Source organism: Sorex araneus, chromosome X (assembly GCF_027595985.1).
Source record: "Sorex araneus isolate mSorAra2 chromosome X, mSorAra2.pri, whole genome shotgun sequence".
NCBI lineage: Eukaryota > Metazoa > Chordata > Mammalia > Eulipotyphla > Soricidae > Sorex > Sorex araneus.
Genome location: NC_073313.1, coordinates 345,818,875 through 345,840,143, shown reverse-complemented (window position 1 = coordinate 345,840,143; position 21,269 = coordinate 345,818,875). Strand labels below are relative to the sequence as shown.

At 52.3% G+C, this 21,269-nt stretch overlaps 1 protein-coding gene across 1 annotated transcript in view; it reads left to right on the top strand.

Moving 5' to 3' along the window:
* The window catches only part of NOL10 (nucleolar protein 10), an 81,727-nt gene extending 61,244 nt beyond the window's left edge, over positions 1-20,483 (top strand). Inside the window, exons 18-21 of the mRNA XM_004609411.3 lie at positions 6,202-6,375; positions 6,611-6,858; positions 15,734-15,836; positions 19,831-20,483. Of these exons, the coding sequence (XP_004609468.1) occupies positions 6,202-6,375; positions 6,611-6,858; positions 15,734-15,836; positions 19,831-19,950 (645 nt within the window). The 3' untranslated portion in view covers positions 19,951-20,483. The remainder of the gene's footprint in view (positions 1-6,201; positions 6,376-6,610; positions 6,859-15,733; positions 15,837-19,830) is intronic.
* Positions 20,484-21,269: the final 786 nt, after the last annotated feature.

The following is a 21,269-nucleotide window of genomic DNA, read 5'->3' as shown; positions in this document are numbered from 1 at the left end:
GAGGCTCACAGGGGTGACACACTTGTCGGAGAGGGAGTGCGCAAAGGCGTTGAGTACACAACAGGGGCTTGCCCTGCCCTCCCCTCCCCCCCCCCCCCCCCCCCCCCCGTTGCCAGCATAGCTTTGGCCACCTGTGAACCTGAACTGGCGTGAGTGTTAGAAAATGAATGAACGGAGGCCGGCACAGTAGCACAGCGGGTAGGGCGCTTGTCTGGCACGTAGCCAAGCGGGGGTCGGTCTCTGGTACCCCAAATGGTTCTTCCCACGCCGGAATCCCAGAATACCCCCCACCTCCAAATGACTGCATGGAAGAATAAAAATGATTGTTTTATAGAAGTATTTGGATCTCTAGAAGATTGGTAATGACTGTGACCAAAAATATGCAGGGTGACCGCAACTCTTGTTTATGTCCATTAGCCTATGGCAGAATCAGTGGCCTCCGCATGCAACTGTGTTTTCCAGGGCCTGCCCTATTTCCATGAGGACAGAGCTGTATTCAAGTCTATGAGTGCTCCCTGCTGCGTGGGCCTTCTCCGAGAACTTGCAGTGACCTTCTGTTGGGCAGGCTTTGGCTCATTAAACAAACTTTCCAGCTTCCTGGTGTCATTTTGGATATGATTTTTGGATTGACCCTGCCTTAGCACCTCAGCAGAAAGAGTGGCTCATGGGCCATAGATGCCTTCATTTTTATGTTTCCTGCTCTGAGCTCTTACAGACATTTGCTGTTAGAGAGGGTAGGACCTGAGAGTTTGCTTCTTTATTTTGGCTTTGGGGCTGTAACTGGTGGTCTCAGTGCTTGAGATAGTCTCAGTGGTGTCCCAGGGGGCCAGGCCTCCTGTAAGGCAGGACCTGTGAGTGATCTGCCAGACCCCAAGTATCATCTTGATCCTGTGTGTAGCGTAGGGTACCAAGCTCAGGAATCTTTGTAAGACCCATGTACAGAGATGTGGACGAATCCTCTCTCCTCACCTGCCTTGCACTGCTCCTTCTGCAGAGACTTTTGATGAGATTGGGCGTCGCCAGAGAAAGATTGGAAAGGGTAGTGCTAAATGGTAAAAATGACCTCACGCCCTGAAAGAAATGCCAAGTGATGTGGTCAGTGCAGAACGTTGTGATGGCTCTGTGCCTTTACACTCTGGGGCCAAAGCTTTAATAGGGTTGGCCTGTGGGGAGCCGAGTGTGCCTTGTTTCTGCCGCAAGGAGAGGTACCGTAGAAATTCTTCCCTTCCTCCATCAGACAGAGGTTTCTTTCAACCTGGAGGTGTCTGTCTTTGTAGCCAGGTCAGCTGAGAAAAATTCTGCAGGAAAGTGGTTATTGGTAGTATTGTTCTAACTTTGATTTTTGGAGATTCGCTGGCTAAAGTCCGGCCCCTATATCAGAACTTAATTTTGTTCTGTCCGGCCCCTATATCAGAACTTAATTTTGTTCTGCAAATACTTAAATATAGTCCTCTAAAAATCGAAGACTGTTATTACACCAAATTTATATGATTTGTTGTTTATAACACTTTTGCCTAATTAAAATGAAGACTTTAAAAATCATTCAGGAGTTTAAGGAAAGAATCCTTCATTATAATTGTAAAGAATACTTGAAAGAATTGTCCAATCCATCAGCAGTTCATTAGTCTTGCCTTTGAACTCGTCTCTTCAAAACCCCCAGAGCTTTAATAGCTCTGATAACTCCTGATTTGAAAGTCCCTATGGGGTAGTTTTGGCTCTGAGTGGAATTTCAGAGGTAGACAGCGAAGAGGGTTCCCAAATACCGCTGCCACTGACAACATAATTAAAGTCTCAGAGCTGTTTGCCCTACAGCCGACGGGGAACGGGCGTGGAAAGTGACCCTCTCTGTGATGTCAGGAAGCATAATTTAGACCGGGTTTCAACTGAAGAAGTTCGTTAACCCTAATTACGAATTCATTTATTCTTCCAACACGTATGTATGGCACACTAGTGGCTGGCAGGCACGACCTGAGGGAGCCCCGGGTTTGCCAGGATCGGGGTGTCGTTATTCCGTTGTAGTTTTCCACAAGCGGGATTTCCTGCCTGATAGTCTTACGCCCACAGCTTTGCCATGCGGCCTGAGGAGCTGGTACAGAGACAGGACCTCGTCTTGGGTGTCGCAGAAGCTCAGCTTGTCACCCGTGATGTCTCGAGGGGCTGCCTGCGGGAATTACTAGAGAGCTTAGGAAAGTCATCTCTCGGGGGAGAAGGTTCTATCACGCGTCCCCAGTCTGCTTTAGGTCAGGCTGGCTTTAATGTTCAAAATGTTATTACTATGTTGTGTGTGTTGGTTCTGAGGGGTCAAGTCCAGGGCTTCGTACATGCTTGTTTGTTTGCTTTTTGAGTTTTTGCTTTAGGTGGGTTTTAGCAGACACTGGGGGGGATGCTGCTGTCTTCAGACCCCCGTATTCATTCCGATAATCTGCATCAACTTAATGTCATGGATTCCTTAGCCCTGAAAGAATTCATTTGTATTCAGTGCTAAGCATTCCGTCTGTATGTGAGCTAGCTATATTGGGGCAGATATTAGCAATGCTCATCTTAATCAGACCGACAAATAAATTTCTTGGTGATGGGCACAACACTTTAAGATGTTCTCTGAATTTGAGTGCACGTGTTGGGCACACTTATCAGTGTATATAGGGCAGATCCCTAGCCAGGCACCTGCGACCCATTGAGAAGTCATTGCTGCATCTCATCCTCCCTCCACCTCCCACTTTCTCTTCAGAATTGAGCAGTATCCGTTGTCTGTTTGCTTCTCCATTCACCCACTAAAGGCCATCTTGGTTTCCTGGAGCATTTCTTGCCCCATGCTGCTTCTCTTTCAGATGGTCTTTATTATTATTATTATTATTATTATTATTATTGCCCCATGCTGCTTCTCTTTCAGATGGTCTTTATTATTATTATTATTATTATTATTATTATTATTATTGCTCCAGGCTGCTTCTCTTTCAGATGATCTTTATTATTATTATTATTATTATTATTATTATTATTATTATTATTGCTCCAGGCTGCTTCTCTTTCAGATGATCTTTATTATTATTATTATCATTATCATCATCATTATTTGGGGCCACACTTGGAGGTGCTCAGGGCTTACTCCTGGTTCTGCACTCAGGGATCACTCCTGGCAGTGCTCAGGGGACCATCTGGGATATCGGTGATTGAACCCAGGTTGGCTGCGTGCCAGGCAAGCACCCTCCCCGCTGTACTAGTGCTCTGGCCCCTTAGATGATTTTTGGTGACTCCTCCCCATTCAGCATGCCAGCAGCCTTCCTGAGCTAAACCTTTAAATTGTTTTTGTTTGGGGCCAGATACCAAATAAAAAACTTTCTGATGTATTGAATTCAACTCTTGAATTTTTGTTGTTTTCTTGAGCCACACCCAGTGGTGCTCAGGGCTTATTCCCGGGTCTGCACCCAGGGATCGCTCCTGCTGCCCTCGGGAACTCACTGGGTGCTGAGGATCAAACTGGGATCAGCTGCGTGCCAGGCCAGCACGCTGTCCTCCAGCTATTGCTCCACCCCCTCAAGTCTTGAATTTACCTGTCTGTCTGTCTGTCTGTCTCTCTCTCTCTCTATCTCATCAAACATTCAGGAGAAATTCTAACCGTATTTTTCACTCTTAATCCTGCCATCTCCTCCATGGCTATGTTGATGCTCAGCCCGAAATGTATCTCACACTCACCCTTCCTGAAGCAACTCCTTCCCGTCCTTGCTGTCCCCCTTGCCCGGGTCAGGCGCTGCCTCTGCCCCCAGCTCCCTCGTGTGCTGCTGTCTTCCTGGCGGTCCCCCCCTCGGCAGCCGAGTCTCCTGCACCATGCTCCCTGCCGAAGCATCTTGACGTGCCAGTTCCCGTTGGCATCTGAGATTCTCCAGGCACACTTCCGTTTCTCATCTATTCCACTCTTCCTTCTCTACTTTGCAGGCCGTTCACTCTCTGCTTCTGAGTAAAAGAAACACCTTGCTACTTCAGAGTCCTTTACAGTCCGGTCTGACTTGAGTGCTTTTTCAGCTTTCCCGTAATTCTCACACCATCCGTCTCTGCATGGGGCTGAAATGCACCCAGCTGGCCAGCTTCCTGCCACATGCCACACCCCCGTGAGCCCTGTGAGCCATCTCCAGTCGGAATTCCCTCTACCTCTGCACTCCCAGCACACTTTCAGTTCTGCTTAGTAGCATTTCTAAGGTGCCCAGAGCACACCAGGGTATTCTCTGCTTGTGTTTTTATTTTTTCCTTTTTCCAGTAGATTGTGAGTTTGCATCTTGGATCAGAAGCTAAAAGTGTTTATTTTTAAAAGCTTTTCCTCTGCTATTTTATTTTTTCATGATGGGGGAGTGTGTTTGGGGCACACTTGGCCGTGCTCAGCGCTTATTCCTGGCTCTGTGTTCAGGAATCACTCCTGGTGAGGCTCGGGGCACCCTATGGCGTGCCAGGAACTGCTGCATGCGAGGCAAGCTCCTTAGCTGCTGTTGTCTCCTGACCCCTCAGGAGCTAGACGTTTTCTCTCTTTGTTTCTTCCTTAAGCCTAAATCTGTCCTGGGAGTGATGTGTAAGTAATTGAAACTTAACGTTATATCTTGCATCTGCCAAGTAGATCCAGGTACGTGAGGGACTGGAGCGATGGTACGTGGTGGGTAGGGTACTTACCTTGCAAACGGTTCCTGGCACCCAGTAGGGCCCCGAGAGCCCTCCAGGAGTAAACGCCAAGACCACTAGGTGTGGCCCCAAAACAAAATAACAGTCAAAAAAAAAAAATCACAAGTTGAGTTCAGCATGTCATAGAATTTTAGTGATACTAGGCAGTTTGTCACTGTCGCTTGTTCTGCCGGGAGTCACGTGCCCCCTCCTCTCCACTCAGTTGCTGCCTCGCTCTGTCGCTCTCAGCCCCAGCAGAGTTCGTCTTTCAACCTGTTCTCAGACTGTTGACAGATGATTTTAATTGATTTCTTTGCTCACATAAGCCGTTGAGTTTATTTATCTGGCCGTCTATAGCAGAGAAGGAATATAATGAAATCCCTCAGGGTGTAAAACTCTCCTCTGTTTAGGTGACGAGATAACTTTCTAGTACAACAAAAATAACTGAAGATGGGACTAATAAAAGGAATTTCGTGTCAGCCTTGAGCTATCTAAATGGGTCTCAGCAAAATTTTATTGTGTCAGAATTTTGAGAATATGTCCTTTGGCAGGGAAATGCTGAATGCCCAGGCCGTCAGACTAGCACAAGGTCATCTTACCGGCACAGGGCCCTCAGACCAGCACAAGGCCATCAGACTAGCACAGGGCCATCAGACCAGCACAGGGCCATCAACCAACACAGGGCCATCAGACCAGCACAAGGTCATTAGACTAGTACAGGGCCGTCAGACCAGCACAAGGTCATCAGACTAGCACAGGTCTGTCAGACCAGCACAGGGCCATCACACCAGTGTAGGGCCATCAGACTAGCACAGGGCCATCAGACCAGCACAAGGTCATCAGACTAACACAGGGCTGTCAGACCAGCATAAGGCCATCAGACTAGCACAGAGCCATCAGATCAGCACAAGGCCGTCAGACTAGCACAGGGCCGTCAGACCAGCACAGGGCCATAAGACCCAGTACAAGGCCATCAGACCAGTACAGGGCCATCAGACTAGCACAGGGCCATCAGACTAGCACAGGGCCATCAGACTAGCACAGGGCCATCAGACTAGCACAGGGCCATCAGACCAGCACAGGGCCATCAGACTAACACAGGGCTTTCAGACCAGCACAGGGCTGGCAGACTAGCTGTGCTTTCTCTCCAGGCCCTGGTATCAGATTTCAGGGCACATACCCAGGGGAGGTCCCCCCATTTTTTTTAAGTTTTATTCCAATACAGTAACAGTGCTTTAAAAGTCATATTTCCAAAACAATAATTTCCTTGAAATGTGTTTTTTAAAAAGTCAGTTGAAGAAAATTTAAGCTATGAAGCATCAAGTTAGCCAGAAAGTTGTGTGACATGCAGATCACTGGCATACTAGATTAATCTAATTTGCCTCTTGGGTGGGAGATGAAGCCCAGAGCCAATTAGAAAGTTAGGAAAATTAGTCACAAAGACCTTTCCTGATGATTCCAGAAAGTCTGCCTTCCTCAGCTTGTTAGTTTATAGTCGAGTGAACTGTCTCAGGCTTTCTCTTCAGTTTATTCAGTGTTTTGTGCTTTTTCCTGCAGAGCCTCCCTAATATTCTCACCGATGATCGATTTAAAGTTATGTTTGAGAATCCTGACTTCCAAGTGGACGAACAAAGTGAAGAATTCAGACTTTTGAATCCACTTGTTTCAAAGATTAGTGAAAAAAGGAAGAAGAAACTCCGACTCCTGGAGCAGCAAGAACTCCGTGATAAAGTAACATGCTTTTCCTTCTCATGCTCTGTAACACAGATTTCCCCAAGCTAGAATAATCTTTGAGTGTGGCCTTCAGCGTAGGAGTGTATTTTATTTAATTATAAGTATGTGTGTGCGTGCGTGCGCGCACGTGTCTCCATGTCCCGTGCAAACAGTGTGAGGTACTCTGGGGTACACTAATGGGTCAGTGTTGGGCCTGGGGGAAGGGAGCTGCTTCTTACTATTTCTGTTTTAGGAAGAGGAGGAAGAACCGGAAGGAAAAGCGAGCGATGCAGAAAGCTCTGAGAGTTCCGATGATGAAAAGGACTGGGTGGAAGAGGTCAGGAAACAGCGCAGACTCCTCCAGCAGGAGGAAAGAGCGAAGCGGCAGGAGCAGCGCAGGGAGGACCAGCAGACAGTCCTCAAGCCGCAGTTCTACGAGATCAAAGAGGGAGAAGAGTTCAGAAGCTTCAAAGATTCTGCCACAAAGCAGAAGCTGATGAAGTGAGTACCCCGCACTCCGGGGCGGCGGGAGGGGCCTGCCCAGCCTCACTCCCTGGAGACTGGCTTCTGGTGGGGAGCTGGTGTGAGGGCCCAGGCGCAGGCTACTGTTGCGGCACAGGGCCTGGACTGGGCTCCTGGTCACCGCGTGGTCAGCTGTCCTCTGCGCACTGTGCAGTACTGGCTGTAGCCCTTGAGCAGTGCCAGATTGACACTGGCACTCTTTCAAGCTGCAGAATTTTGGCTCTTTTGTTCTTGTTTCCTTCCCGTCAGTTTTGTGGTCTTAACTGTCTGCCCTCTGGATCAGGAATTTTTTGCAGGGGATACTGGGGGGTGGGCGTGGAGGTGGGGTGCAGAGGTAATTAGGAAGCAACATTCCTTGCTTCTTAACAAAAAGTTGTTCTTCATGTGGGAGCCGGGGGCCTCCCCAGCTGTGCTCAGGAGGCCCCAGGGGCCCTTCCGGGGATGCTCGGGCTCCCTGGCGGACCAGGATGCTGTGCCGGACACCTCCAGGGCTCGGGACCTGAGCCCCCGTATCTCTCCAGCCCCCAGAGGCTGTTTCTGAGAACCAGGATTTCAGTTCTGTCTGCCTCCTCTCGCTTCCCCTCCTGATTGAAAGGGTCCCCTGGAGAACCGCTCGAAACCTTTAGGCCTTTTGCAGGAAAATTGAGCGAGGAGAAGGAATGATATTCAAGCACAGTCAGATGTGGTCAGACAAGGAAGTAGGTTGTTGGTTGCCGGGGCCAGAAGAGAAGGGAGAGAGTGAACAAGAATGTAGCCCGTCAGTCTGGGAAGACGTGAGAGCCCCAGAGAGCTGGGGAGCGGGGAGTGTCCTTCATGCACGGCACCCTGCACTCAGGGGCTTAAGGTCGGGCTGAGAGCGGGGCTGCGGGCTGGGGGCTGGAGCACACGCTCTGCCTGATGGAGGCCCGGGTTGGATCCCCAGTTCTACACGGTTCCCTGAGTGCAGAGCCAGGAGTACTCTGGCCCCAAAATGCAGGGTTGAATGTATTTTCTTTTTTAAATCATCCCCTCTCCCCACCGCCTCTCTCCTGGATCTTGGTGTTTCCGTTGTTGCTGTGAGCGAGGGTCACACTCAGGCCCAGCGGGGTCTCCTCGAGGCTCACCGAGGCCCACACTCCCTTATTCCTCTCTTTCGACCGGGACCGCACCTGGCTGTGTTTGGGGCTGCTCCTCACTCTGTGCTCGGGGGCGCCCGCGTGGTGCTGGGGACCCGCCCCGGGGCGAGTCTGTGGGTCTTCTCTCTGGCGTGGCGCTGGCACCGTGGTTTGGCTGTGCCGTTCTCTCGGAGGCTCTGCCTCCCCCGCGCCCCTCTCCCGTCCGTCTGCGGGAGCCCCGACTGGCAGATGCCTCAGGAGGGAGCAGCCGAGTCTCAGCTCGTTTCCCACCTCAGTGTAAAGTCTGAGTTGCTTCCAGGGTGGGGGGCGGGGGGACAGACGTGTGTAAACCCACTCCTCACGGATAGCCCAGAACCCCGGCCGGCCACTGAGCCCTTCCGTCCAGAACCCGGGACGCCCTCCAAATTCTGATTCCCACTCACAGCCGATGCCGGTGAGCAGAGAGGCAAATCCTAAATGTCTTTGATGTCTCGATCGCTCTGGGGAATATCTCCTTCAAAAGGAAAAAAGAAACCTTGCTTTCTTTCCCCACCCCACCCCCTCGCCTCCTTTAGATCCCTTGAGATCTAATTTGCATAGCCCATAACTACAAATCGCCTAAGAGTGTATAAGTCATTACCTTTTCGTGTATTCAGAGTGTGGGACCTTGCCACAGTCCCTTCCAGAACATTCTCATCACCCAGAGCCAGGCCTTATATATCCTGTTAGTGTTGGCCTCCAGCCCCCACCTTCACCCACTGCACCCCAGCTCACCGCTTACCCACTCTCTGCCCGTCAGCCTGTTCCAACAACCCTTACCAGTGACAGCAGTACGTGGGCCCTCGTCTGACTTCTTTCATTCACCCTAATGCTGCCAGTCCGGGGCCTGGCATGGCGCGTCTTGGCACCCTGGACCCTTCAGTTGTTGTTCTGTTGCCGGATCCGAGTCTGGTTTTCGGCTGTGCCTCATTGCGTGGAGTGGCTCCTCGGTGAAGAGGTGTTGGAATCACTCCTGCTTTCCGGCTGTGCTGAGTGGCACTGCCTGTGAACCCTGGTCTTGTGGACTGACACCGATACCGCGTGGACATGTATTTTGTTTCCGCTGTCTCTGTCCCCAGGATCAGGGGAGCTGACCCAGTGTTAAACTTTTGAGAAGCCTCCAGACTCTTTCCCAGAGTCTGTGCCCGTTTGTATTCCCGCCAGCTGTGTGTGCAGACACACAGCTGTGTGTGGTTTCACAGGTGACCCCCCCCCCCCCGTGGTACTGGGGGCGTGGGGCCACTCCCCACAATGCTCCATCCAGCGGAGTGGGCCTGAGGGCTCACCTACTGGGGCTCCCCGGACAGTGCTGGGCAGCCCAGGCCCACGTCCAAACGGTTCTCAGGGGGGCTGTGCTGTGCTGTGCCAGGGATCACCCCCAATGCTGGGCTTGTGCTCTGCCTCTCCACCCATCTCCCCGGCGCTCGCTCACGCGTGTTCGACTTCGCTGTTTCACGTGGAGTCTGACCTCCAAGTAGAGAGAAGCTTGGTTGTTATGAATATTCAGGTTCTATAGAGTGAACAGCTTTGTCAGATGATCCACTGTTTCTGTCTTGCTTTACTCACTATTTTTTGGGGGGGCAGGGAGGGGGGACACTTGGCTGTGCCCGGAACTTACTCCTGGCTCTGCACTCAGGGATCACTCCTGGTAGGGCTCCAGGAATCATACGGGGTGCCAGGGGTCAAATCTGTGTCAGCTGCGTGCTGCCCTGACTCTGGCACCATTGCTTTTTTTTTTTTTTCACTTACCCCTTGCTCTTGAGTTTAGTACCTGGAACCAAAACGGCTCCGGATAAACCCTTGTTGAAAGGGTGAATCTGGGGCACCCTCATAGTTACGCCCTAACCAGATCTCTCTCTCTCTCTCTCTCTCTCTCTCTCTCACACACACACACACACACACACACACACACACACACACACGCATGCACAAGTCCCAAGTCCCCTCACACCTTTTCTTTTTCAGAATTCTGTTCATGGAGTGTCCCTAGGAGAGGCTGGGCCCCGGGGCCAGCTAGAGGCCAGCTACCCGACTGTCTGTAGACACACGTAGACACATGTGATGGATGCAGTGAGATCCACGGAGTAGAGGTGGAAAAAAGGCCGTTAGGCAGATTGTCTTCATGAGACTAGTTTCTCAGGCCCTCGGGCCATATGTCTTCTTGCAGTGGATTGATGAGTGGGTGAGAGGTGGGTTTTGTCTTGGTTTTTGATTTAAGTGCCAGGAAATATGAGTATAGATTAGTTACTCTTTAGAGAGTTTTACACACACACACTTCTCAGAGAGCCCAGCAAGCTACCAAGAGTATCCTGTCCACACGGGCAGAGCCTGGCAAGCTACCCGTGGTGTATTCGATATGCCAAAAATGGTAACAACAGGTCTCATTCCCCTGACCCTGAAAGAGCCTCCAGTTGTTGGGAAAGACAAGTAAGGAGAGGCTGCTAAAATCTCAGGGCTGGGACAAATGGAGACGTTACTGGTGCCCGCTCGAGTAAATCGACGAACAACAGGATGACAGTGACTCTTTAACTAATAGTATCACCCGTTCATGTCAGGAAGTAAAGTGAAAACTAGACAGATTTGAGAATGTGCATGCATTTTCTAGACGTGCAGGAAGCTGAGTATAAGTAATTCATGTTCTGAACCCGGGGATCCCCGATTCTTCCAAGAATTAGAGGTGCAGGAGGTCCAAGTCATAACTTGACGGGAAAGATTTTTTTCGCCTCGAGAGACTTTTAGGATTGTTAGGAGCGGGAGAGGAATCAACACTGGGAAAGGGACAGGAAAGGAGCAGGTCTGCTCCGGCGACAGGGCGGGGTTGAGTCAGGCGTCCAGAGGACACGGGGCCAGGAGCACGGGCGGAGGAGATGACACCAAGCCAGGGACACGGGGTGGGTGTCGGGCACTCAGGAGCGGAAATCCCTGTTTCTAGGTGGGAAGATGGAGAGGGTCGTGCTGGCCGGCCCCGGCAGCCTCTCCTGTCTGACGCAGGTGTCGGAGTGTCTGCGGGAGACTAGGGTAGCGGAGGGGCTCTCTTCCCTGCGGTAACAAGCACGACCTGCTGGGTGGCCCCTCCGGTTCATCTATAAAAGCATTCTTTGAAGTGCCTGCCCTGTGGTAGGTCCTAGAAACGCAGAGATTTTCAGAACCTTCCCTGCCTTTAAGGAACGCTGTCTTCTTTGGGGTAGCTTCAAAGCTCCTCACCCCCTCCCCGGCACCTCCCCTCCGGGAGTTAGCCGAGCTGCGGAGGGCCGGGGCGAGGGTGGCCGAGAGCAGCTCTCCTCAGTGATGGAGGGTAAGAGCTGAGAGAATACAGTCTGGTTTCAGTAGAAGTGTTCTTTACATTTTGTCTTGAAAGCAATATAGTTCCAAGCTAACACATCAAGAAGAATCTTTTATTATTCCTAGGAGTACGTACTATTGTATGTTTTCACACCAGTACTTCAGAATTGAGAATAAGAGGTGTAAATGTGGAGCTGGAGAAATAGTACAGCAGGTAGGGTCCTTGCCTTGCCTGCAGCCAACCCAGGTTTGATCCCTGGCACCTCCTGTGGTCCCCTGAGTCTGCCAAAAGTAATTCCTTAGTGCAAAGCCAGGAGAAACTCCTCAGCATCACTGAGTGTGACCCCACCCCCCCAAAAAAAATAGAATTCGGGGGGGAAAAAAAAAGCTTAAGGTGTAAATCTCTTCTGTGCTCTCAGATTCCCTCTCTGGGGTCCTGGTGTGTGTTATTTTAGAATCTAGTCACCCTATATATGTACACACTCACACATGTATGGTGTTTGCTTTTCTTCCTTTGCTCTGAATGGTTGATATTATGGGTGTCATGTTATGTTGTGGGTGATGTTAGTCCTGTTGCCGAGTAACTTGCTCCTTGAATTTCACAGTGACTTTGGAAACGTTTTCTCTCGAGTGTACGTATACAAGGTCTCCCTTTTGGCTGCAGGATTTCGATAGTTCACAGGATGGGTGGACCCGAATGTGATATCCTCGACTTTGGACTAAGTTGTCCTTAGTTTTCTCTAACCTTCTTTGCAGTGTTAAAATATGCCCACATGCGAAAGAACTACAGGCTGTCCTGGGATAGAGGCGGCTGTAAGCGGTCCCACACTCCGTGCTCCATCTCGAGTGCTCACTTTGGCCGGGGCTACTAGCAGTCACGTAGAAGGCTCTTATTTGGGGTTTTGCCTTGGGGGCCATGCCCAGAGGTCCTCAGGAATACTCCAAACTTCATCCTTGGGGGTCACTCCCTTTTGAGCACTCCCTGGTGCGGAAAGCTGACAGATGAGGCAGCTGTCTGTATGTCCTGCGGCCCGAGTTTTAAGGCAGCATCAGTGGTGCCAGGAGTGTGGCCTTTGATAGAACACTTGCCTTGATGTGTGAGCCCCTGGGTTGTGTCCCTGGCACCCTCCCCCCCCAAAAAAAAAAACCCTATATAAATAAGCCAACATAACCACTGAAAACATTGAAATTACTGCAAGATTTCATCTAATAGCGTGTGAATAGTCCGTTACTTACACGCCGCAGCTTCTTTTTCCATTCATCTACCCTTGGGCATCTGGGCTGCTTTCATATCCCGCTTGTCATATTTAGCATTGCTGTGAACATATATCGTTTTGAGTTAATATTTTTTGTGTCATTTGAATTGATTAAAGGCCTTGTTCTTCATCCAAGAAATACTAATATGCATCCATGGGCACAGAAAATGTCATTCAGCTGTCCTGGGCCATCAACTAAATATCAGGATTGATTTTTTTCTTTTTTTAATGTTCTTCTTTTCTTTCAAAGATAACCCAGCGATCATTTATGTTCTTTCCCTTCCAGCCCTCGCCGGCTTGTAAAAGTAATTCCACCCTATCTCAAACCCTCACCTGTCTTTCTAGTGATTTCTCTGCAAGGCAGGTTTTTACATGTTCATCCTTGTGACAAGCTTTCTTTTTTTTTCCTCAAGATTTTTATCTTTCTGTCAACTTGAGAGTGCAGGAAACTGGCAGACCCTGATGAGACTGAGACCATGTGTGTGTGTGTGTGTGTGTGTGTGTGTGTGTGTGTGTGTGTGTGTGTGTGTGTGTGTGTGTGTGTGTGTGTGTGTGTGTGTGTGTGTGTGTGTGTGTGTGTGTGTGTGTGTGTGTGTGTGTGTGTGATCAGGGGAGGGAGAGAGAGAGAGAGAGAGAGAGAGAGAGAGAGAGAGAGAGTGTGTGTGTGTGTGTGTGTGTCTGAGATCAGGGGAGGGAGAGAGTGTGCGTGCGTGTGTCTGTGTGTATATGGGTGCACCCACGTGTGCCTGTGTGAGAGCAGAGGGGCACCACAGAGTCGGCTGCAGTGCGGCGCTCTGCAGTCTGTCCTTCCAGCCGCCGGAGTCCTTAGGTGTCTGTCTCCTTAAATCCTCCCGGGCTGAATCCGAACTCCAAGGCAAGCAGCTTCGGAAGGTCTGGTTAGCAGCCACATTCTGTAAACTGACTTTCAAAGGGAGGGAAGTGGAACTGGCTTTAATGTAGAAATCTCCACACTCAGTCCCTGTGTCTGATCTTCTGCCACGGCTCGTTCTCAAACTCTGGCTTGTCTCTCCAGGCCGCCTAGACAGAACAAGTTTTTACAGGCGCGCATCGAAAGCACCTTGAGCGAAAACCAGAACTTATATCATGGAGGAAATAAGGTCATTCTTGAAAGACTAGTAATTTCCCACAATTTGCTGGAAAAGTCTTTTTCCTTCCCAAAGGAGTGTTCTCCGAGCACCACTGTGCCGCGCCGACTCCCAAGCGACTTAGCCAACTTCCCGACCTCGGGCGGCGATAGCTATAAAAGGAGAGGCCAGGAGCGGACTGGGGGGAGGAATTTGCTTAGGCTCGCAAAATCCATCTGTCCGTTTCCGCTTCACGTCTGACTTCTTGCCTGACAGGGAGCAGCTCGGCCAGGTCGTCATTGCATTCTGTCTGTCGTGTAAAAGCCTGTCGCTGCCGGCCCTTCCTGGACACGTTTTCTGAATAAAAACTTTATAAACCGAGTCTGATGTGAACAGGAGCCTGGAAACCAGAGATTCCGACATGGGATCTTGGTTGTAGACCTGAATCCGTACGTGGCCCGAGGCATGTCATTTAACATCTTGCCTCCCTTTTTGCCATCTATAAAGGATAAATACTTCTGTCTCAGCTATGTTGAAAGGATTAATTAGTTAGTCTGTAAAGAACTTTGAAGATGAAAAGTACTTTAAAAGTGCTTCTTAATAACGTTATTGCTTAGAAAAGAGTGCCACTTTTATGCTAACCACTTTATGTCTCAAATTATATAAAGAAGGTATGTTTAGTAAGTTACTGAGAGTCATAAACTAGAGATAAATGTCTCATGGTGAGAACATCAAACATTGGCTTCAGAATTTCAAAGGAGCCGTCACTTTGTCTTATAGATGATTTAGGGGCTGTATTCCACCCAATAATTAGCTTCGAAGATCTTATTTCAGGAAAATAAGAAGACCCTTTGCACAGGTCACCCAAACCCTCTTTTTTACTTAGTAAAGTTTTTTTGTGTGTGTGGGGGGAGGCTATTTAGTCAACTTTTAACAGGTACATTGAGGTATTCCGGAGACTGGGGCCGTGGCAGTGTGTCTGCCTGTGCTCAGGGCTTATTCCTGGTTCTGTTCTCGGGGACCGTCTGTGGTTCTGGGGATCACACTGGGGTTAACCTCATGCAAAGCAAGTTCTTTAACCCCTGTGCGCCCTTTCCAGCCCAGCGTTCAGTCTAGTTGGCACAGGGTTGAAAGAGAAATGTGTATCTCCTTTGGTTTTTAACGCAGACGGGTGAAAATCTTCTTTCCCCTCTCGGTTTTATTGCAGGAGGTATGAGAAGATTGGGTTAGCCTTTTCTAGAGGGGCTAGAGCTAATGTCAAAACTTAGGGAAAGTGTATCTCTTTAGACTCAATTCCACCTTTTTTCCCTTTTGCCCAAATTCATGAAAAAGACCAAAGTTCTTAGAACAAAACTTCATTGTAACAGCATGCAGTGAAGTTTTAGGTAAGTAGTACAAATTTCCAATTTAGCATCCCGGTTGTAAAGCAGAGACGAAGGGTTGGGGTGTTATTTAGGCAGGTGACAGTGAATTGCAAGGGCAACGGACCGTAACTGGGACACAGTGATAAAGAAATCCTAGAAAAGTGTGGGAAACATCATTTTAAAGCAAGTTAGATCTAAACCACTGGGTAAGTGTGCCAGAAAAGAAAATAATTCGAGTAAGAAATTGAAGGGAAGGCTACTTAGAAATGACAGTGAAGGGGCGGGGTCAGAACTTCCTTCCGGGGTTGCTTTTCTCTCTGTGGAAGCAGACGGAGTCACGCTGCTGGTTGTTCGTGCTGTGTGGTGAGTGGTCCAGAGAGCCGACACCTGCGGGGAAGAGCAATCTTTCTCACAGCCCTGCCCCGTTGCAGAAGTACCTGATCTGTGCATGGCTTAAATATCAAATGCCACGGATGCCTTCGTGCCACTGACGGTTGCCGATTCTTTAAGGTTAAGTGAGCAGACACGGGAATACTTGCTGTTGCTGCCTAGGGTAATAAGCTGGCAGCTGTTTGGGCGTTCTTTGCACTGTGTGTAGACAAGCGAGTGCCGTTGTCTGTCTTCCTCAGATACGTCAGGTGCTTCTTCAGGTGCTCAGTCCTGATCGGAGCTTCCCAGATGGTCAGTCACAACACAGTCCTAATCATTGTATCACTGTCTTCGTTTTCCTACAGCAAAACCCTTGAAGACCGTTTGAAACGGGAAGCCAAAAACGGGCCCTTGAGTGTGGCAGACACCACAGTCGGCAGCAAACAGTTGACGTTTACATTAAAGAAGGTACGTGTTGGTCGCTGTGTTGTATTCCAGTCTGTCCCAGAAGAAAGGTGCTTCTGGCCGTGTTATGTGCGCCTCCGACCCCAGAGCTTTCCCTGCGGGGAAGCTGCACTCCTGTTCCAGCAGTTCCCGGCAGCCAGTGCTGGGCTTCAGCGGAGCCAGGCGTATTTCCAGGCCCAGAGAAGGGGAGTGCTGGCGAGGCCCCAGCCGGGTGGCTCCAGGGCGCAGGGCAGATTGTGGCTCAGGTGTGCAGAGCCAACGTCCCGGCCCTCTCCCTGTCTGTCCACATGCTGCCGTGGGTCTGCAGGGCGGGGGCAGGTGGAATAAGCACTGGTTAGTGGCTGTCATCCAGATAAAATTTCTCCGGAAAGGTTTGCTGAGTTCTCCTCCATCCATCACGGAACTGTGTTACTCTGGAGGGATTCGCTTCTCTTCCCAGCTGTAGCAGTGCCTGGCACGTCTGCTGGCTTCCCTGGCAGCTGTGGTGCTTTCTGCCGGGCTGCAGACTTGGCGCGGTGGCACACTCGTGTTCCCAGCAGCGGCCGGGGACCTGGGCGCCACTTCCCCACGTTATCGTCCATCAGCCCGTTATCGTCCGTCTTTTTCTTAGAGCCAGCCTGGTGGGCGTGGAGAGGTGGCTCGTGGTGGGCGTTTCTCCATGACCAATGTGTTCTGGGTTTTTGCTGCTTATGGTCCCTTGTGGATTTTTCCCTGGAGACTCCGTCTCCTGCCCCTTCGCCTCTGGTCTTCAGGAGACGGGTCAGGGTATCCGGGAGGCTCACCAGAATGCGGGTTTTTTAATTCTCCTTGCGAGTGGCTTTTCAGTGAGACCACCTCTTTTCAGAGCACGTTTGCCCTTTCACTCGTTCCGTTTAATGAGCTAAGCCTCTGCATGCCCGTGTCTCCGTGGGGCCTGTTCCTAATTTCTCACCAGTTCTCTGCATCGTCCCAGTGATTGAAACACCTCGGAATAGGCCGGTGGGAGCTATGCAGCCCAGGGGGCTCTTCCGGGGATTGAGACCCTCTCCCCCAGCCCCCCAGCCCCGCACTGGGGCCCGTGCCTGCCCCACTGTTTCAGTCAGAGAAACTAATGATCTTTTTTTTTTTTTTTTTTAAATGTGTGGGGTGGGGTAAGGAGATGGAGGGCCTGGGGGTCCCCTGCTGCAGATGACCGAATGGCCCTCTTGGCTGCGCCAGGTGAAGGCAGGGCAGCTGGCTTTGGGAATGCCTGATCAATGCTTGACTTGTGCCTGTTGCATCCTTCGGCTAACAGAGCTCTGAACTGCAACTCTGTTTTCTTCACGACCATCTGCTTGCGTGTTCCTTTCCGTGACCCCTGTGCGGCCTGCTCTGTTGTGTTCAAGTTGAGTTTTCTGACTTTTCCGCACGTTCTGAAGTGTGATGAGCTGGAAGGGCTGTTGTGCTCAGTTATTCCGTGAAATTGTCTCTTGACAAAGCTGGGTTGATCCCGAAGCCAGAATGACATTTTCTTTTTTCTGGCCCAGAATCTAGCACCGTGGAGTGCTGTCTGGTTTGACCCCCAGAACCCCAGGTATCCCCTCCCCCGACCCACGAAGTATCACCAGGCATGATCCCTGAGCTCAGGGCCAGGAGTAAACCCTGAGCACCACCAGGAATGACTCAAAAAGGAAAAAAATAACTAAATGTTATTTCCTACAACGCCTCGCCTGATGGTTAAGCCTGTGGGCAGGACTCGGGCCTGTTTCCCCGACCCCCACCCTGTCTCCGTGGAGGGGCAGCAGGCGAGGAGCTGGGTGGGACTGGGGCAAGAGGAGAAGGAAGAGCAAACTCAAAGGATGCCCATGGCCCGGGGCTGGACCAGGCCACTGTAGAGTGGTGACGTCCAGAGAGAGGCTGGGGAGATGGGGAGAGTCAGTCAGTCAGTCTGTCTGTGTGTCTGTCTGTGTGTCTGTCTGTCTCTCTCTCTCTCTCTCTCTCTCTCTCTCTCTCTCTCTCTCTCTCTCTCTCTCTCTCTATGCTTTTCTGTCCCTCTGTCCCCCTCTCTCCTGCATTCCTTCCTTCCACCTCCAAATAATATGTTCCTGGGAGGTTGCTTTGCCCACAAAAGAACGTTTTCATATTGGAGATGCTTGAAAGCTCCCACACCGTTACTGTTTTGCTTTATTATCAAGGCGCACATCTTTTCCCGAGATTATTTGAATAAGACATACTATGGTGGGGGGCAGTTTGGTTTTTGGTTCACACCTGGAAGTGCTCAAGGATCACTCCTTGCTTTTTCGGGGGACTGTAGGGAAAGATCCCATCAGCAGACAACTGACAGGGATCGAACCCAGGTCAGCTCCATGCAAGGCAGGGACCCTCCCTTGGTTTTCGGGATACTTTTTGCAGAGACAGCTGTGAGGACCCAGTGCCGGTTGACCTCACCAGGGCCCTCATGAATCCGTTGCTTGGTTTGCTGGCAGGCACAGCCTTCCCTCGGCTCAGAGCTCCTGATGTGCATGGCTGGGTGTCAGGGGCACACGGACAGGCCAGCCGCGGTCCATGGTGTTGGCAGATGGGGCTGGGGCAGCCCATCACCTCACCTGGGAGCTCATTGCCGGGAAAGGGCCGGCAGGGGTCAGGACAGGTGGCCAGGCTGAGGTGTCCTTGAGGAGTTAGGAACGTTCGTGTGGAACCCCCATGGCCTGCCAGAGAGACAGAGCCTTGGAAACCTGCAATTGGACCCTGATTCCACAGCACAGTCAGAAGTTGTTGCACAGTTCCGGTTAGCAGAAAACTGACATCTCACTTTAAAAAATAACAGTACAGTGGCTAGGAGCCGGGGTGCAGCTGGGGCGCAGACCTAGGGTGGGCCCGGCCCGGGTTAAATCCCCAGCATCTCTGGGGATAGCCCTGCAGGCCCCGCACCCGGGCACCCCCCGCAAGGTGGGGTGTTGACGGAGACTCCCCTGGGGGGGCCCCCGGGCGCACTGAGCACCGTTTGGGAGCTCTCCCTGGGCCGGGTGCTCACGGTGTCTCAGGCTGCAGCAGAGACGGAGCCCCAAGTCAGGGCCCCACTTGGCGAGCTCCCCAGAGCGCCCCGGGGGGAGGCGGACACGGAGACTCTCTCAGAGAGTGACTGTGGTCGGGGTGGGGCTGCTGGGAGAGCGCTGGGCCCGGCACAGAGAGTGGGGTGAAGGGAGCAGCCGTGGCTGCGCCAGGCACAGAGCACGCCGGGTGCTGGCTTTGAGCACCCCAGACTTGGCTTCTTCGGGCCCCGGGGGAGCGTGCGGGATTAGGGCACTGGCCTCGCAGGCCGCTGACCCTCTTCAGTCCCTGCTACCATGCGTGGTCCTCTGAGCACAAGGCCAGGAGTAAGAGACCCCTGAGCACCACTGGGTATGGCCCAAAGACCAAAACAGCGATATATTTAGTTCTTTATTGCTGCCTCAGTTTACCTTCTTTGTAATAGTTGCTGCAGCCAAGAATTTTTTTTTCTCATTCTGACTCACACACACACCCATCCATGTGCTTTTTCAGTGCCACACCTCCTTCCTGTGCAGCTGCGTGTCCTGGGGCTGCTGGGGGTGGGCAGGAGGGTGTGCAGGGGCCCCTGCGGGCCGGTGCCCATGGCCGCTGCCCTGTCATCTGTGTTTCCCAGGCTCGGGCTCTCTGGCTGGCATCTGAAGGGAATGCGAATTTGGGGGGAGCAGCCCCAGATCTTCGGAGCCAGTTCTGGGGGGCGGCCGCCTCGTGCGGCCAGGCTGGGAGCGCCCGGGGCCGACTGCGGGAGCAGACTGCTGACCGTCTGACTGGCACAGTGTCAGCACGGGAGCGCCTGCCCCGCAAGACCCTCCCCGGGGTGCCGGCCTCGGGGCCAGAGCCGCGCGTCTCTCGGAGCTGGCCTGGTCCTGCTCTCCCGGCAGAGCCCTGTCCCTGGGCCGTGGCCTGGCCAGGGGTGGTGCCGGCAGCCACCGCGGGAGGCGGGTGCGGGACTCTCCTCTCCTCGCCCGCTCACGTCTCCGCCTCTCTCCAGTCTGAGCAGCAGAAGCAGCAGCAGGAGGCCGAGAAACGGCACCGCCAGGAGCGGAAGACGCTCCGCCGCTCGGCCAGTCACCTGAAGTCCAGGTCCCGGCGGGGGCGGCCGCTTCGCTGACCCAGCAGGAGCCGCGCCCCGGACAGCCAGCGCACCCCACGCTGACCCTGGAGAACATCTGCAAAGGGCAGGCAGAGGCGGAACACGGGGCCCCTGTCAGCGCCTCCGTCCCCCCACCGGCCCCGGCCCTGTGTCCCGGGCTGTGAACCGCGTTTCCTCTCGTGAAGCCTGTGGCCCGGAACAGAACGTTCATTCAGGCTCAGGTGCAGGCGACCGTGTCCCGTCCAGCCAGGGGGTCCCCGCCCGGAGACCAGAGACCGAGACCCCTCCCTGCCCGCCACGCATGGCGACTCCGCGCAGCGCGTTCGTGTGTACACGTGTCCCCCTGAGATTTTTGTAATCAATATTTTTCTACCTGGAGAATATAATTTAAGAGTAATAACCACCTAACGCAGGAACTGGAAGCTGCTGACTGTTGGAACTTGGCACAGGATTAAATGCCGTTCCCTCCCCCACCCCCTCTGTTTCTGATGCAGTTACAGGCAAAGTTGCTGCAGAAAACATGTATTAAAAAATAAAACCTTGCTTTTGAACTACGTCTTTGCGTGAGTTCCGTGAGTGAATTTGGAAGTGGGTTTTGGTTTCGTTAGGTTTTCCGGTACGGGATGATTTGGGAGGCACCTGACGGCTTTTCCGTGTTTCTTTTGCGTGCGGCCGGATTGGTGGCTCGGGGCTGTGGCTCTGGGAGCTGCTAGCATGGTGCACGGAGGGAGTGTAGAGCCAAAGAGTCAGGGTGGGCCTGGTATGGGCCCCGGCCCCCGACTCCGAGCTTGGCCTCACGCCCCTTCCTCGGCTCCTCCTGCCTCAGCCCTGTTCCCGCCTCTCTTTCTGACCCCGCACCCCACTCCGTCTCTGTCGACTGGCCCACGCCGAGGCCAGGAGGCGTGATTCCTGAGTGTCTGCCTGTGGTTGGCAAAGGTGGGACTTATTTTGGGGAACAGGTAGACCTGGGGAGATGGGGGGTGCTGTGGGGTAGACAGAGCCGCAGAGCCAGGCCCTTGTTCCCTGGGCAGCACACCCACGTGGCCTCGTCCTGGCCCAGCCCACTTCCCTGCCACTTCCCTCTTTCATCCTCCAGTCGAGACCCTCGTTCCGGAGCCTCCCCTACCTAAAGGGGCGGCTGCTCTCCCAGGACTGTCTTGGCCCTTTCCCACGCTTCGTCCTGGGGTCAGTTTTCCAATTTCAAGGACTGCTGAGTAATTCTTCCGACCCCGCTCTAGTGACGGACGCGTCCACTCCGTGCCTGGCTTCCCCGGCCTCTGCTCCTTCTTCGGAATGACATCCCATGGCGGAGGCACCCGGCGATGCCAGCGTCAAAC